We start from the raw sequence: 14,225 nt of genomic DNA, 5'->3' as shown, positions 1-14,225 counted from the left end.
TTCTCTCCACAAACAAGCCACACGGCCCTTTCTACCCCCTGTAGCTTTGGGCTGGAGGGTGCAATTTAGGGGAGAATTTGGGGGGAGGGGTTCAACTGGGGTTGGAGAATGTTTTCCTGGGGAATTTGGAAACTAAAAAATTTAGATAAACTTTCCCATCGGTCTTAATCCATCAGCAATTTCACCTCCTCCCTGGAACAACCTACAACCCCCCAAATGTTTGGCTTGCTGCGTGGGTGAAAAGGGGTAACAAATGCGTGTGGTGTGAGTGAGCACGCATGTGCATGTCTGTATGTGTGTTCAAGAGTGCGTGTGTGCATGGGGCTGCACCCATCAGTGTGTGTCTCAGACTGAGGGCGTGTGTATCTGTGGATGTGCTCATGTCCTGGAGTACGTGTTTGGTCCCACCTGTCCCCTCCTCCACTAGAGAGGCCTTGGCCTGGAGACTCATCTCGTAGCCAAAGTGGGTCAGGTTGAAGGGAGCCGTCCCCACCTCTCTGGAAAAGCAGCCATTTCGGTCAGTCTGGAGGGAGAGAATCACAGCCCGTTAGCAGCAGCTCTGCCCTGCAGATGTCAGCTCAGCAGGTCTCTAATCGGGCTCCGCCTGGATAGTGCTGGGACGGGAAACACTCAAAGAAAACCTGGGTGCTGAAGTCAGCAGCAGGGGGCGCTCTCACCTCGGAGTCAGCCCTGACTCCGGTATCCCAGCGTGGTGTTAGGGGGCGCTGTGCTGCAGGAGCTGCTGTCTTTGGATGAATGTGAAATGGAGGCCTTGGCCACTCATGACCATCACATAGGAGGGATATTTTCTGCCTTAGTATCTATCCCTTTCCTAATGGTTCTTAGCATTCTGTTAGCAATTTTGACTGCCATTGCACATTGAGTGGATGTTTTCAGAGAACTATCTACAATGACTCCAAGATCTCTTTCTTGAGTGGTAACAGCTAATTTAGACACCCTCATATTGTATGTATAGTTGGGATTATGTTTTCCAATGCGCATTACTTTGCATTGATCAACATTGAATTTCATCTGCCATTTTGTTGCCTAGTCACCCAGTTTTGTGAGATCCCTTTGTAACTCTTCGCAGTCTGCTTTGGACTTAACTATCTTGAGTAGTTGTATCATCTGCAAATTTTGCCACCTCAGTGTTCACCCTGTTTTCAAGATCATATATGAATATGTTGAACATCACTGGTCTCAGTACAGATCCTTGAAGGACCCTGCTATTTACCTCCCTGCATTCTGAAAACTGACCATTTATTCCTACCGTTTGTCTCCTATCTTTTAAGCAGTTACTGATAGATGAAAGAACCTTCCCACTTTTCATAGAATCATAGAATATCAGGGTTGGAAGGGACCTCAGGAGGTCATCTAGTCCAACCCCCTGCTCAAAGCAGGACCAATCCCCAACTAAATCAGTTTTCACATGACTGTGTACTTTGCTTAAAAGCTGATGGTGAGGAACCTTGCCAAAGGCTTTCTGAAAGTCCAAGTATATTATTTTGACTGGATCACCCTTGTCCACATGTTTGTTGAGTCCCTCAAAGAATTCTAATAGATTGCTGAGGCATTATTTCTCTTTACAAAAGCTGTGTTGACTCTTCCAACTTATTGTATTCATCTATGTGTATGGTAATTTTGTTCTTTACTCTAGTTTAAATCATTTACCTGGTACTGAAGTTAGGATTACTGGCCTGTAATTGCCAGGATTGCCTCTGGAGCCTTTTTAACAAAGTAGGCATTACATTAGCTACCCTCCAGTCATCAGCACAGAGGCTGATTTAAGCGATAGGTTACATACCACAGATGGTAGTTTTGTAATTTCATATTTGACTTCCTTCAGAACACCTGAGTCAGTACCATCACTTGGGTGGTTTATTATGTTTTAATTCATCAGTTTGTTCCAAAACCTCTGTGACAGAATGTACCCCTGTGTTCACACCCTTCACACCATTGTAATCATTTTTGTACAAGACATGTCTTGTAAGGTATCATTTGAATAGTCATAATTTGCTGGTCAGTATTGTCCTGATAATATATGTGTGGCAACATTGTGTAAGGTAAAGCTGTAAGGTTTCCCGGTAGGATGTTATTAACGCAGGTTCCAAACCCACAGCCCTGGCTAAACTGAAATTGGCAAACAGGTCTGTCCTAAACAAAGGAATGTGCGCTCTGCTTCACTGGCATTTAAGCAGGAAGCAGAGTCATCAAGCAGGAAGGGAAACAAAGAATGCTCAAACAGGTGAGGAAAAGCCAGCAGGGCACATCCTACCACACAGACTCTTTGGCTTTGCCTACACTAGCACTTTTGTCGTTAAAACTTTTGCCAGTCAGGGGTGTGAAAAAAAACAACACTACCCGATCAACAACATTTTACTGACAAAAGCCCCGGTGTGGACAGCGCTATGTTGGCAGGAGACGCTCTCCCAGCGATGAAGTGTTTAGTGATGCTGGCAGGAGAGCTCTCTCCCACCAGCACAGAGCAGCTACACAGGAGACCTTACAGCAGTGCAGCTGCAGAGGTACAACTCTGCCGCTGTAAGGTCTGTAGTGTAGACGTCGCCTTTGTCTCCTGGTGCCGAGCTGGAAAGGTTTTTCAAGAGAGGGACTGAACTATAAAAAGAGGGACAAACACCCCAAGGACCCCCCGCCCATGCCCATCGTATTCACTGCACCTGACATAACAACGGAAGCATTCATTGGACCTCCTGAGGTCTCTTCCAACCCTAATATTCTATGACCCTGGGAGAAGGGGTTCTGACCTACAAAGTTCAGTCAGTAAGACTGCTGAAAGCATGTGGTGAGAAACGTTGCTTAAATGTGATGTAGTTTGTTAAGATAGGTAATAGTAAACATCTTACCTTAATTTTTACTGTAAGCATTTCTGACTTTTATGCCTCATTACTTGTACTCAATGAAAATCTCTCTTTGTAGTTAACAATATTGTTTTATTGTTTTATCTAATCCAGTGTGTTTAAATTGAAGTGTCTGGGTAACTCCATTTGGGGCGACAAGACGCGTGCATGTTATTCTCTTAAAGGAATAATGGCCTTAATATACGGTAACTTCTATTGTCTAGGAGAAGGCTGGGCAGACAGGACAGACCTTTCTGGAGGAAGATCTGGGGCTGGGGGTTGTTGGGGTCGCCCTACAGTATAACCCAGGCTGGCGAGAGCCAGAGTGTAACCCAAGAGTGGCAGGCAGGCTGCAGTCACACACAGATGCTTAGGGAGTTGCTTGTTTGTGACAAACAGGAGGCTGTTTGTGAGCGGTCCAGGTGGGAGCTACTTCAGCAAGGCATCGTAAGGCACCCAAGGTGGGAGGGCAGGGGTGACACAGCAGCTCATTAGTCTGGATTGTGCCCTTGCGTGTCACAATCTCTATGGACAGTTCAATCTGGGAAAGTTCCTCAGATTTGTCACCTAAAAGGAATGGCTCAGGTGTGGGAATGTCCCACACATGCTCTGCAATGAAGATTGATGCAAAGAATTCATTTAACTTTTCCACAACAGTCTTGTCTTTGTTGAGTGCTCCTTTAGCACAGATCCCCACATACTTAAGATCACAACAGGCATTCCTGGCAGTGCATTAAAGCAGTGGTTCTCAGCCAGGGCTCCGTGTACCCCAGGGGGTACGCAGAGGTCTTCCAGGGGGTACATCAACTCATCTAGATATTTGCCTAGTTTTACAAAAGGCTACATAAAAAGCAGTAACAAAGTCAGTACAAACTACAATTTCATCCAGACAATGACTTGTTTGTACTGCTCTATATACTATACACTGAAATGTAAGTACGATATGTCTATTCCAATGGATTTATTTTATAATTATATGGTAAAAAGGAGAAAGTCAGCAATTTTTCAATAATAGCGCACTGTGACACTTGTGCATTTTTATGTCTGATTTTGTAAGCAAGTAGGTTTTAAGTGAGGTGTAACTTGGGGGTGCGCGAGACAAATCAGACTCCTGAAAGGGATAGTTGTCTGGAAAGATTGAGAGGCACTGCATTAAAATATCTTATAGCAACCACCTCTCTGCTGTATCTCTATACAGTGGAAGCTCTGTAGCCAGTCCATATCTGGTACAGAAGCCTGACTGGCGAGAAGAAGCCCTGCAACCTGCCGTGCACAAAGTGTGTACATGACACAGGGCAGGTCTACATTACGGCAGGAATCGACGCTCTGAGATCGATCCACTGGCGGTTGATTTAGCGGGACTAGCAAAGACCCACCAAATCGACTGCAGTCTGAAAAGTGTTTTCAAACCCTTGGAGGATGAAAGATACCCGAGGAATGTACATCATCCTCACAGCAAGTCACAGCGCCCCCCTCTGGCATCCAGCAGCAGGCCACGTGCCCCCCCTCCCGAGTCACACTCACCTGGCCTGTCAGCTCTACGCACAGATCCCCACCTTGGTCGGTATCAGAATCAAACATGGAGTAACGTTGCCGACAAAGGCTGGCCTGGACCCTCCCCAGGACTGGCTTCCCGTAGGTGTATCTGTTTAGCAGAGGGGAGAAAGAGGGTAAGTGGGAGGTGAGGGGCCGATGCTACTGGGGGGCTCCCCTGCTGGGGTGTCTGGTGGTTTGGATGGGAGTGTGAGCCCTGGGGCAGAGCGGGGGGGCAGGTGGGGGAGGGGGAGGCAGGACCAGGATGGTGCCAGGCCCCCCTTTATTGCCACGGCAGGGCTGGTTTCATACTCACCGGCCGCACACTTGCAGCAGGATCGTCTCATCCAGCTCCCTCACCACGGGGGGCAGCTCAAGGGTCACGTCACACTTGGGCAGCACTGGGGGGCAGAGAGGGATGGGGTGAAACAGACCCGCAGCCCCAGCTCTGGGATTTAGTTGAGACTCTTGTGATAGTTGGTGGCTCTGGGGTGTCTCCCCACCCCCTGCAGCACCTCACGGCCCCCTGCCTGAGTGGAGGCTCGGGGGCAGGGTGTCTGGGGGATTGGGGAGGAGTGGGGGGGCAGGGAGCAGGGAGTAGTTGGGGGGCTTGGGTGCAAGGTGACTGTGGGAAGGAGGCACAGGGGCTGCAGGCAGGTGGTGAGTGTGCTTTGGGACCCATCAGAGGTCAGACCCAGCAGCGCTGACCTGAGGACTCCCCCAGGGCCCTAGGGCAGAGTGGGGCAGGGCTGGGGCAGGGCAGGGAGACTGAATTCCCCCTCCCCCAGGGCCTTATTGCGGGAGGAGTGGGCATGGGGTGGCTGAGGCCCAGGAGAGCTTAGAGCTGGCCTGGGCCCCGCTACACACCGTATTCCTCCACGCTGAACGAGTGCCACGTCCTCTGAATGTTGACGGTATACGTCCCCACGGCTGGCTCTGCAGACAGCAGGAGGGACAGATCCACGATGCCTTGCTGCGGAGTCACGTCTCGCCACTGGGCGATGCGGTTCCCGCTGGGATCCTGGCACACGGACACACCCTGCTCAGCCGCTGCCCCCACACACGGCTCGTCCCCGGCAGCCCCCGAGTGCCTCGTGTTACCGACGGGGGCTGGATCGACGGCCGGGGGCTCAAATCCTTCTCCTTAGCCTGGAGCAGGCACCGCCGGGCAGCCGCTGGGTAAGGGGCCCCTGCCAGCACCCCTCAGCCCTGACCTGAGGGCATCGCCTCTAGGGGGGAACAGGCTCCCGAGGGACACCCCATCTCCAGCCTGGACAAAGCCCAGGGAACTCGCCATAGGGACCGTTTCCATCTCAGTGCTAGGCCTCTGTGGTATGTTCCCTGCCCCCCTCCCGCCACGCAGCCTCCCCAAACCTCCACCCCTCCCCTCTGCCCCTGCAGCTCCCAGAGACCCTCCCTCCTCCTCTGCCCTTACCCCATCAGGCTCCCAAGGGAGCTCCCTGCTGAGTTCCCTACTGGCCTGATCAAGTCACTACCTGACCCAGAGTTCGGGGGCTGGGAACATTCGGGGTGAGCGATTCAGGCAGGGATCCCAGGCAGGCCCAAACCCACCTGCCTCCCGGACAGACAACCCCAGACTCTGCAAACTCGGGGTGGGGAGGTCGTAACCCGATGGCACAAATGTCTCCTCCCTGCCCCCCACGTGGTCCAGCCCAGAAACGCCCTGTGCTCTGGGACCCTTTGTACCCCCACAGCAGGGCAGAGGGGTCTAGGGCTGGATTGCTGGACACTGTGGTCACAGCCCAGACTCCTCTGGGATCCCCACAACTGAACACCCCTGGGTGCCCTCGGATGAGCCAGACAGGAAGAGGAGGAGGCTGGAGAGGCACAGACTGACCTGCACGGTCACCAGGGGCAGCTGCAAAGCAAACAGACAGGAGATGGCTGGTTAGAGGGACAGGAAACACCCCCCACTGCTCACGGGTCTGCCTGTGACCTCCCCAGGGCCGGGGTGTCTCTGGGGCCATGGGGGATCATGCGGACAGCAGTGGGGGTGACAGAAAGCAGGGACAGGAAGGGGAGCCCATGAGGCTGGAGCCCTCGCACCTCCCATGCCCCCCCCTGCAGTGGCGGATACGGGGCAGTGGTTGGTTGGTTTGTGCATGGAGGAGCAGGGCGAGATGCTGGGGTCTCTGCCAAGGGGCAGTCTGAGGGCCGGGGGTCTGCGTTGCAGCCAGTGGCCGGGCGAGGTGGCTGGGAGGGGAGCTGTGTTTACAGGATGCGAAAGGGGTTCTGTGGGCTGTACTGGGTTCTGTGGGCCGTATTTGGTTAAATGGGCTTGTGGCTGGGTTGGCCGAGGACGGGCCCATGTGATCTGTTCTTGCCCGTTAGGTTGGTTGGTTGTTCCACTTTGCAGTGGGACGCTCGGGCTGGGTGCCAACAGGGACGGAGTTAGAGTTATTTCCGCAGCGCCCATTGTGCATTTCTGAACCTTCCCAATACCTGCTTGGTGACTGAGCTGGACATAAATGATGGGGAATCTAGACTGTGCTGTCGAAACAACACGGACTGACCCGTTTTCAAACTGCTGACACCCTGTCATCCAATGCTACTGTTCTTGTACTGCACTGGATTGAAATGTGGCCTCACTTAGCTGCCTTCACGACAGGTTAACACAGTTTTTCTCTGGGAATTTCCTATTCCAAAAGACCAACCCAGCTGAGCCAAATGATTGCTGGGGAATTCCAAAGACTAAACTAGACTGTAACTCGGTGTTAAATGGGTCAGGAGATCTTAATGGAACTTTGCTCCCTTCTGTTTACGGCCACTTCTATCATCCAAATGAAAAGGAGATGCCGGGGTCGCTGTCTGTGTCAGGGGGGTGGGGAGAAGTTAATTGGAGGCTGACCCAAAAAGGCACTCTCTGCTGTAAGGTCTGCGCGGATCATTCAGCCTGTTGTGCGGGCGCCATGGGGCTGTTATGTTCCCATGCTGGGTGCGTCGTCACACACAGATCCCTGGGACCTGTGCTGCGTTGTGAGAGGTATAACTCTCCATCTATTCCTGACACTAATATCTAAAAGCCGGTGCTGACCCGAGACCGGCCTCTTTCCTTGGGATGCTGATGCCGGGAGGGGCTTATATTGGTGCATCTGAGCCATGAAACTGCTTCTTGCTGGACCCACCTTCCTGGGGAGGAGGTGAAGAGCGAGGGTTACGCTACACAGGGTTAAACACTCCTGTCTGTCTCTCACTGGGAAGTTTCATGTTGCAGTGACACATCTAAGGCACATTGCCCTGGGCCCTACTCAGATAGGACGAAGGTGGTGCTAGAAAGTGGCAGCTGGTTTGTAGCTCCCCCTCACGCCCCCTATATCTTGCAACCACCCCATTGAGGGGCTGGGGCGCATCCAGCCATAGGGGGCAGAGGATGGACTCCTGTTGTCATGGCCAGTGACACGCTGGACACCTTGTTGTCTGCTGAGATCTAATGCGTTCAGTGCACTGGGGTCCTGGTACCATGACCCCCTTCCCCGGCCCCAGCTCTCACCTTCCGGGTACTGGGAACGAAGTTTACGTCCAAACTGAGGATTTGAAACTTCACTGGAAAGGAGCAGAGGCAGGAATCAGCCCCAGATTGGTTTATCTGAATGAATTCCCAGATGGGGAAGGTGCCAGCCGGACGCCCTGGGCACTGACGGCCTCTGTGAACCCACAGAATGGGCCCAGCCCGGGCAGCGCAGCGCCAGCTTCCCCCCACTGCCCTCTACCAATGAGCCATGGCCCTGCCCTGGGCGGCTGGAGGGGAGCTCAACCTCCAGGGCCCAGCCAGCCCCCCACCTCCCTGCTGAGGCTGCCAGAGGAGGCCGATTGGTGCCCCCTGCAGAGTCTGTGCCATCACCAAGGATGGGCTGAGACCCGCACTTGGTTCCATACAGGCCCCCAACACAGGCCTCAGGCTTTGGGCCTCTCGCCCCCTGCAGCTGGGTGCAGACAGGAGCCTAGAAGTGAGAGTCCCGAATCCCTCGCTAGGCCCCCAGCCTGTCCCCAGATCCCGGGAGTCCGTCCCAAGGGCCTGGGGCCCCAGGAAACTCCCTCCAGCAGCTCCTGGCCCTCTCACCTGTCTGTCCCGGCTTGTAGACGGCCTTGTCCGTCTGCACAAAGGTCCCGGGCTGAAGCGCCTGCAGCAGCACTTTCTTCCGCTCAGAGAACTGCAGGGCATCTCCCCGGATCGAGACGCATAGCTCTGCCACTTCCTGCTGCCCCCCGGACGGGGCTGGAACCTGCACATGGGAAACCCCAGCAAGGCCACAGCAGCCGGTAACGGGCCGGTCGTGGTGCAGACCCGCTATCGCATGGGGCAGTGGTGTTTGTGAGTCCCTGTTCCCACCCCCCAAAACACAGGAAACCCCGCTCCCCAGCCTGGGGGCCCTGAATGGGAGGGAGCATGAACCTGGGGCGTTCGATGGAGTTGGAAGCCAGGGGCTCTCTGTACCCCCCACCTCATCCCCGCTCCCTCCTGCCTGTCGCTGCTGAGGGATGGGCTCACGTTCTGTGGCTACAGCTGCCCATTGAGTGACCAGCTCCGTGCCCATGGCCAGTCCCCTGAGCCCTGCTATGCCCGGGGCCTGAGGCTGGGCTGGGGCTGCAGACCTGAGGCTGACGGGCTCCGTGCCCATGGCCAGTGCCCGGGGCCGTGCCGATGGTTGCAGGCGGGGGCTCACCTGGAAGCGCACGTTCTCGTGCAGACGGGGCTTCTGGACCTCTCTCTCCAGCAGGGTGATAGCGCTGGGCCCATCCCCCCTCTCCAGCCGGACGCTCACCCGGACGGTCTCGTTGAGGTCGCTGAGATGAACTGACACTGTCCCCGTGTGCGGGTGGTAGAACACGGCTGGGCTCACCACCACATAGTGCCTGGGGAGGGGAAAGCACCATGGGCAGTGGGAGAAGGGGATGGGAGGGGACAGCCCAGAGCCTCCCCCAGGACCGGGGGTGACTCCCGATTTCTGAGTGTCCCTCCTTCTGGGACAGAGCTGGGTTGACGGTGCTGGAGACTGATTAGTTTCTCTAACCACAGGGCAGGGGCAGGGCAAGGCCCCCCCGCTCCATCCCCCGCCCCAGCCTGCCTCCTGCGGAGCTGGAGGGGTCCCGGGGGCACAGAGAGGGGCTCAGTCCCCCTCCATCCCCAGCCTCTCGGCTGCTCGGTCTGCCCAGAAGGGGGCAGCTAGTGGCGCTGTGAGTGAGCAGAGACCCCTTTGCACGGCGGGGGGAGGCTGGTTAGTCTGTGGTTGTATTGAGCACCTGAGCCCTTTGCAGCCAGTTACTTGCTTAGATACAGCCCCACCCCCACCCCCACCCCCAGACCAGTCTGCACCCTGGGGCCTCCACGTGCTCTCGCAGGAACCCTTCGGCGTTTTCACCTTCGGGGCAAACCCAGGTTCTGGCTGTGATGTTCGTTTAACGCACTGGGTTCGTCGGTAATTCCTGTTCTATTTCACTGGTGCCTAGAGGCCCGGCCCAGCCTGGTCCCCCTGCACTGGGGCTGGACAGACCCGCAGGCAGAGACAGGCTGCAGCCCGAGGAGGTGACAGGCTGACGGGAGCAGGCGGTCGCAGAGGATCATCACCCCATGGTACAGAGGGAAGCTGAGGCTCAGAGGGTCGGTGTCTGGCCGGGGGTGCACAGGGCATCTGTAGCAGAGCCGGCACTGAACCCAGCTCTCCACACCCCAAGACACTGCCTTAATCACAGCCAACCTCCCCCACCGCTGGGAGGGACAGGACCAGGGGGGTCCAGGAGGGACCCAGCGTCAGGGACTGAGCTCCCAGGGGAGAATGGACCTGTCCCATCAGTTTCAGACTGAGCAGCCCCCTCATCGGTGCCCTCAGCTGCTTCCAACCCCCCCCCCCCGCACTGCCTACCACGCGGACAGACAGACAGACACGGACAGGGCTTACGGCTCTGCAGACGTCCCAGCTGTGAGGTGCAGGAGGAGCAGCAGGCAGGCCGGGGTTACTAGGGCCCCCATTCCTGGGGTGCAGGCAGACGGGCAGGCACAAGGGGACACACACACACACACGTCACCCCCCTCTGGGTCCTTCTTCCTCCCTCTCCCCCACGCTCTGTGCTGGAGACCAGCCTGCTCTGCCGTGATATACACTCTGGAGCTGGAGCTTCGCCTTTGATCTGGGGTAAACAAGGGTCTGTCAGGTCTCTGGCTGGGGCTGGAGACGCAGCCAGGACAATATTTACCCACCACCCCCAGCTGCTGGATTCGAGGCTCTGGCAGGTTGTTGCAACTTGAGTCAGAGGATGCTGCCTGGCAAAGGCTCAGGTGGGCCAGGAGGCCCCTTGCATTGGTTACATGGCAGGGGGTGGGACCCCTCTGGGGGTCGGTGGTGGTGCAGTAGCCAGGATGCTGGGGAAGCCCTGGCAGGAGCAGGGGGGAGGAGCTTGCTGAGAAATGAGTTTGTTAAAGTGGGTTCTGGCAGCGACCCCACTACTGCAATGCAAATGAGAAGAACGTTAGGGTTGCTGAGCATGTCTCATGAAAACCCCATTCACGATCGCTTCTAACGTTCCCACACTGGGATGGCCGGGGATGAACTTTCCATGCTCAGGCTCTGCCTTGGGTTGAATTTTTTTTGTAAACTTTCACCAAAAACAAGTCGAGCCATTTCTGAGAACACGGTTAGCATTAACACAGGTAGTTTTTTCCAGGGCAATCCATTTTTCTGAGCATTTCTTGGAGGAGTTCTAGCGCCTCCATGCCTCAGAGCCTGGAATTGAAATTTGGCAGGAGGATTGTGCTAGGGGAAGAGAAGTTTTTTCCCTGTTGCCATGAAAATCTATGTCGATGTGGCTAGATTATAAAGTACAGAACATTGCCATTTGCACATTACCAGTAGAGTGTCTCAGACTTGTTTCTGAGTCACTAACAAGTTGGTAGAAAATGATCTTCAATGGTTATGTGTTGACGTCACTAGGCATAGGTACCTAGGTAACTCGGGAGGGTGGAAGGCCACTAAGTGTCAATGAAGCCTTCCTGCACTAGGCCTATATGAACCAAACTTCTTCCATGTTTAAACTCTAATCAATCTCAAAAGCCAGGTGCAATTGGAATATGTAAGCAACCAGTTATCTGTGTGCAACCCCCTGCTCACACCGGTATCAAGCGGTAATAATGAGGCCTGCATGTTTCTGGCTGAAGGGAAAAAGGACAAGATAACGGTTTAAAGAAGTTACTAACAAGCTACGCTTATAGCTGCCAAGAATAACTTAACTGCTTAAATGTAATCGTTATTTGCTTAGTAACTGTTACCAGGGAAGGGAGGGGTAAAAGGGGAGGAAGGAAGGGGAAAGGGGGGGGGGGTGAGGCTTAACTGGAAAATGTATAAAAGAAGAAAAACTGTTCCTGTTAGTGTGCTTGATTTGAGACTTGCCAGTCTCCTTGCACCGCTTTGGGATCCCAAATAAACTTTGTTTGTTTCTCCACCCCTGGTGTGTTTATTGGCGCGAAGCACACCGGGCAACGAACCCAGCTGTTGCTGTCCTCGAGCATTCTGTGCCGGCAACATATGGATCCCTGTCCTAACCAATACAGCACAAGATGAGGGGTTAGCAGTTAGCTGTGTCTGGGGCAGATCGCCAAATCCCACTAAGGAACAGGATGAGAAGCTCCTTATGCAGCTCTTTATAGAGTGTAGGAAAAAAAGCTGTGTGATCCTGGGGGATTTCAATGTGAGTGACACATGCTGGCAGTGTGATGCTGCGAATACTAAAATGTCCTTGGAATTTCTTCATATTAAAGATGACAATTTCCTAACTCAAAAAGTGTTGCATCCAGCATGGGAGTATTGTACATTAGCCCTCGTCTTGGATGATAAAGAGGAACTAATCACAGCACTAAAAATGAATGGTAGCCTAGGTACAAGTGATCCTGACAATCACATTTATAATGTACAAACAGAATAAAGTCCAGACCAGAAATATTTATACTTGGTGCTGTGAAAGGGCCAATTTCACAACGCTGAAAACAATTATTAGCCAAACCAGCTGGGAGGAAGAATGTAATCAGAAAAATGTGACTGATAAAAGCAAAAGGATACAAGAAGAAATATATGGCCAGCAGAGTTAAGGACAATAATATACTTTAAAAACTGGTTCTTAAGAACAATTTGAATGCTGTTGCCTGAAAGGGGGGAAAAGGTAACTCAGAATAAATCGGGGGTGGTAGAGGGAGAGAAAATGGATACCCCTTTTTCTCAGAAGTGCAGATACGACCCACTCTGGTATCTAATCACCCAGTGGACCAATACCCCAGGTATGGTGCGGTGTATGATGAAGAGGAGAGGGGTAAGTCAGGTGAAAGCAAAGAGATGTGTGTTAGGGATAAGAATACAATTGATAGGGAAGGGGGAAAACCACAAACGCAGACCAGTATTACAACCAATAACAATAGCGACAGTGACTTCCAATGGGGCATAAAGCCCCGACCCAGGTAAATTCCTCCCTTGGCCAAGTGCCCTATAACAGAGATTGATTTCTTCCTACCTCACCTAGGTGCTGAATTGTGTGTGGTGCTGGTACTCAGGACCTCAACTCTCGGGCCAGTGGAAAGCCGTCAAGGAGGAACTCTGAGGAGCCCAGCGGAGGGATGGTGATCTCCGTGGAAGAGACGCCCTCCGGAGATGGAACAGCAGGATAAGGTAGGTGTTGAAGGTCGTCTCCGGTGTCTTTGGGTAGGTGTCACTCTCATCGACATGGTCGGAACCACGATGAAACCCGTACCGCACCGCGCACTGGCTGCCGCTCAGATGGACAGCCCCGCACCCGCGCTGGGGTCCGTCTTTTATAGATGTTAAGGCGGGAAAAACTGGACTGTTCCAAATAGCAACGCCAAGCAAGTCTGAGGTGATAGAACCTTCAGGGATTTGGGCGGGAAAACAGATGGAATGTCCGGAGCCCAAACGTGGGAAAATCCAGTCCTGACCAGTTGGGGCTAGCTTAGAGTCAGTGCCTCTGAGGTAAACAAGGATGGAGTTCCAAAGTCACGTCACAGACTCCATTTTGTATTTCTTATTTCAATTATCCCAACAGAATCCCCTCCTTAGTAATTATGCACAGTGTTAACAGCACAGTTACCATATATAATGTATTATACTTTGAACAAGCAAAGTGCAAACATGTTACAACTAAAATAAGAACCATAATAGCAGCCACATATTATAATAATAATATATGGAGATATACCTATCTCATAGGACTGGAAGGGACCTTGAAAGGTCATCAAGTCCAACCCCCTGCCTTCACTAGCAGGACCAAGTACCATCCCTGATAGATTTTTGCCCCAGATCCCTAAATGGCCCCCTCAAGGATTGAACTCACAACCTTGAGTTTAGCAGGCCAATGCTCAAACCACTGAGCTATCCCCCCACCCTTTATAGTATTAACAGGTCATACTATAGCATTTAAATCAGCTAACGTAAACATTGTATTACTTGATCTCCTTTTTGATTTCTTGAGCCTAAATACACACACAGATAAGATAACCACATATATAATAATTACAAGTTGGATAATCAAAACCACCACAATGGGATGAAGCATTATAACCCAGGCAGCTCGCATCTCCCCTGTACTGGAGCTAAATATATCTTCCCACCAGTGCATACGAGTTGTTTCATCCTTGATTTTCTTTAACACCCGCTTTATACTAGCAACTGCATGATGAACTGTGATTAGAGTTTTTAAACCCTCTGTTTGTAAATTGTTAATATAATAGGCTAGCTGCTTATGGTGAAGAAGCCTTTTAATAGCCTCCAACTCTGCTCCAATATGTATTGGCTCAAGTTAATCATATATTTTATAGTT

At 52.8% G+C, this 14,225-nt stretch overlaps 1 protein-coding gene across 1 annotated transcript in view; it reads right to left on the bottom strand.

Moving 5' to 3' along the window:
- The window catches only part of LOC135894693 (alpha-2-macroglobulin-like protein 1), a 55,760-nt gene extending 45,380 nt beyond the window's left edge, over positions 1-10,380 (bottom strand). Inside the window, exons 1-9 of the mRNA XM_065422831.1 lie at positions 10,310-10,380; positions 9,077-9,266; positions 8,473-8,635; positions 7,903-7,955; positions 6,250-6,270; positions 5,259-5,412; positions 4,708-4,792; positions 4,383-4,503; positions 409-523 (exon numbers count right to left, since the gene is read on the bottom strand). Coding sequence (XP_065278903.1) covers positions 409-523; positions 4,383-4,503; positions 4,708-4,792; positions 5,259-5,412; positions 6,250-6,270; positions 7,903-7,955; positions 8,473-8,635; positions 9,077-9,266; positions 10,310-10,380 — 973 coding nt within the window. The remainder of the gene's footprint in view (positions 1-408; positions 524-4,382; positions 4,504-4,707; positions 4,793-5,258; positions 5,413-6,249; positions 6,271-7,902; positions 7,956-8,472; positions 8,636-9,076; positions 9,267-10,309) is intronic.
- Between the last annotated feature and the right edge of the window lie 3,845 nt (positions 10,381-14,225).

This window comes from Emys orbicularis, chromosome 25 (assembly GCF_028017835.1).
Source record: "Emys orbicularis isolate rEmyOrb1 chromosome 25, rEmyOrb1.hap1, whole genome shotgun sequence".
NCBI lineage: Eukaryota > Metazoa > Chordata > Testudines > Emydidae > Emys > Emys orbicularis.
Note: the sequence above shows the minus strand (reverse complement) of the source record. Positions and strands in the feature narration are given on the sequence as shown.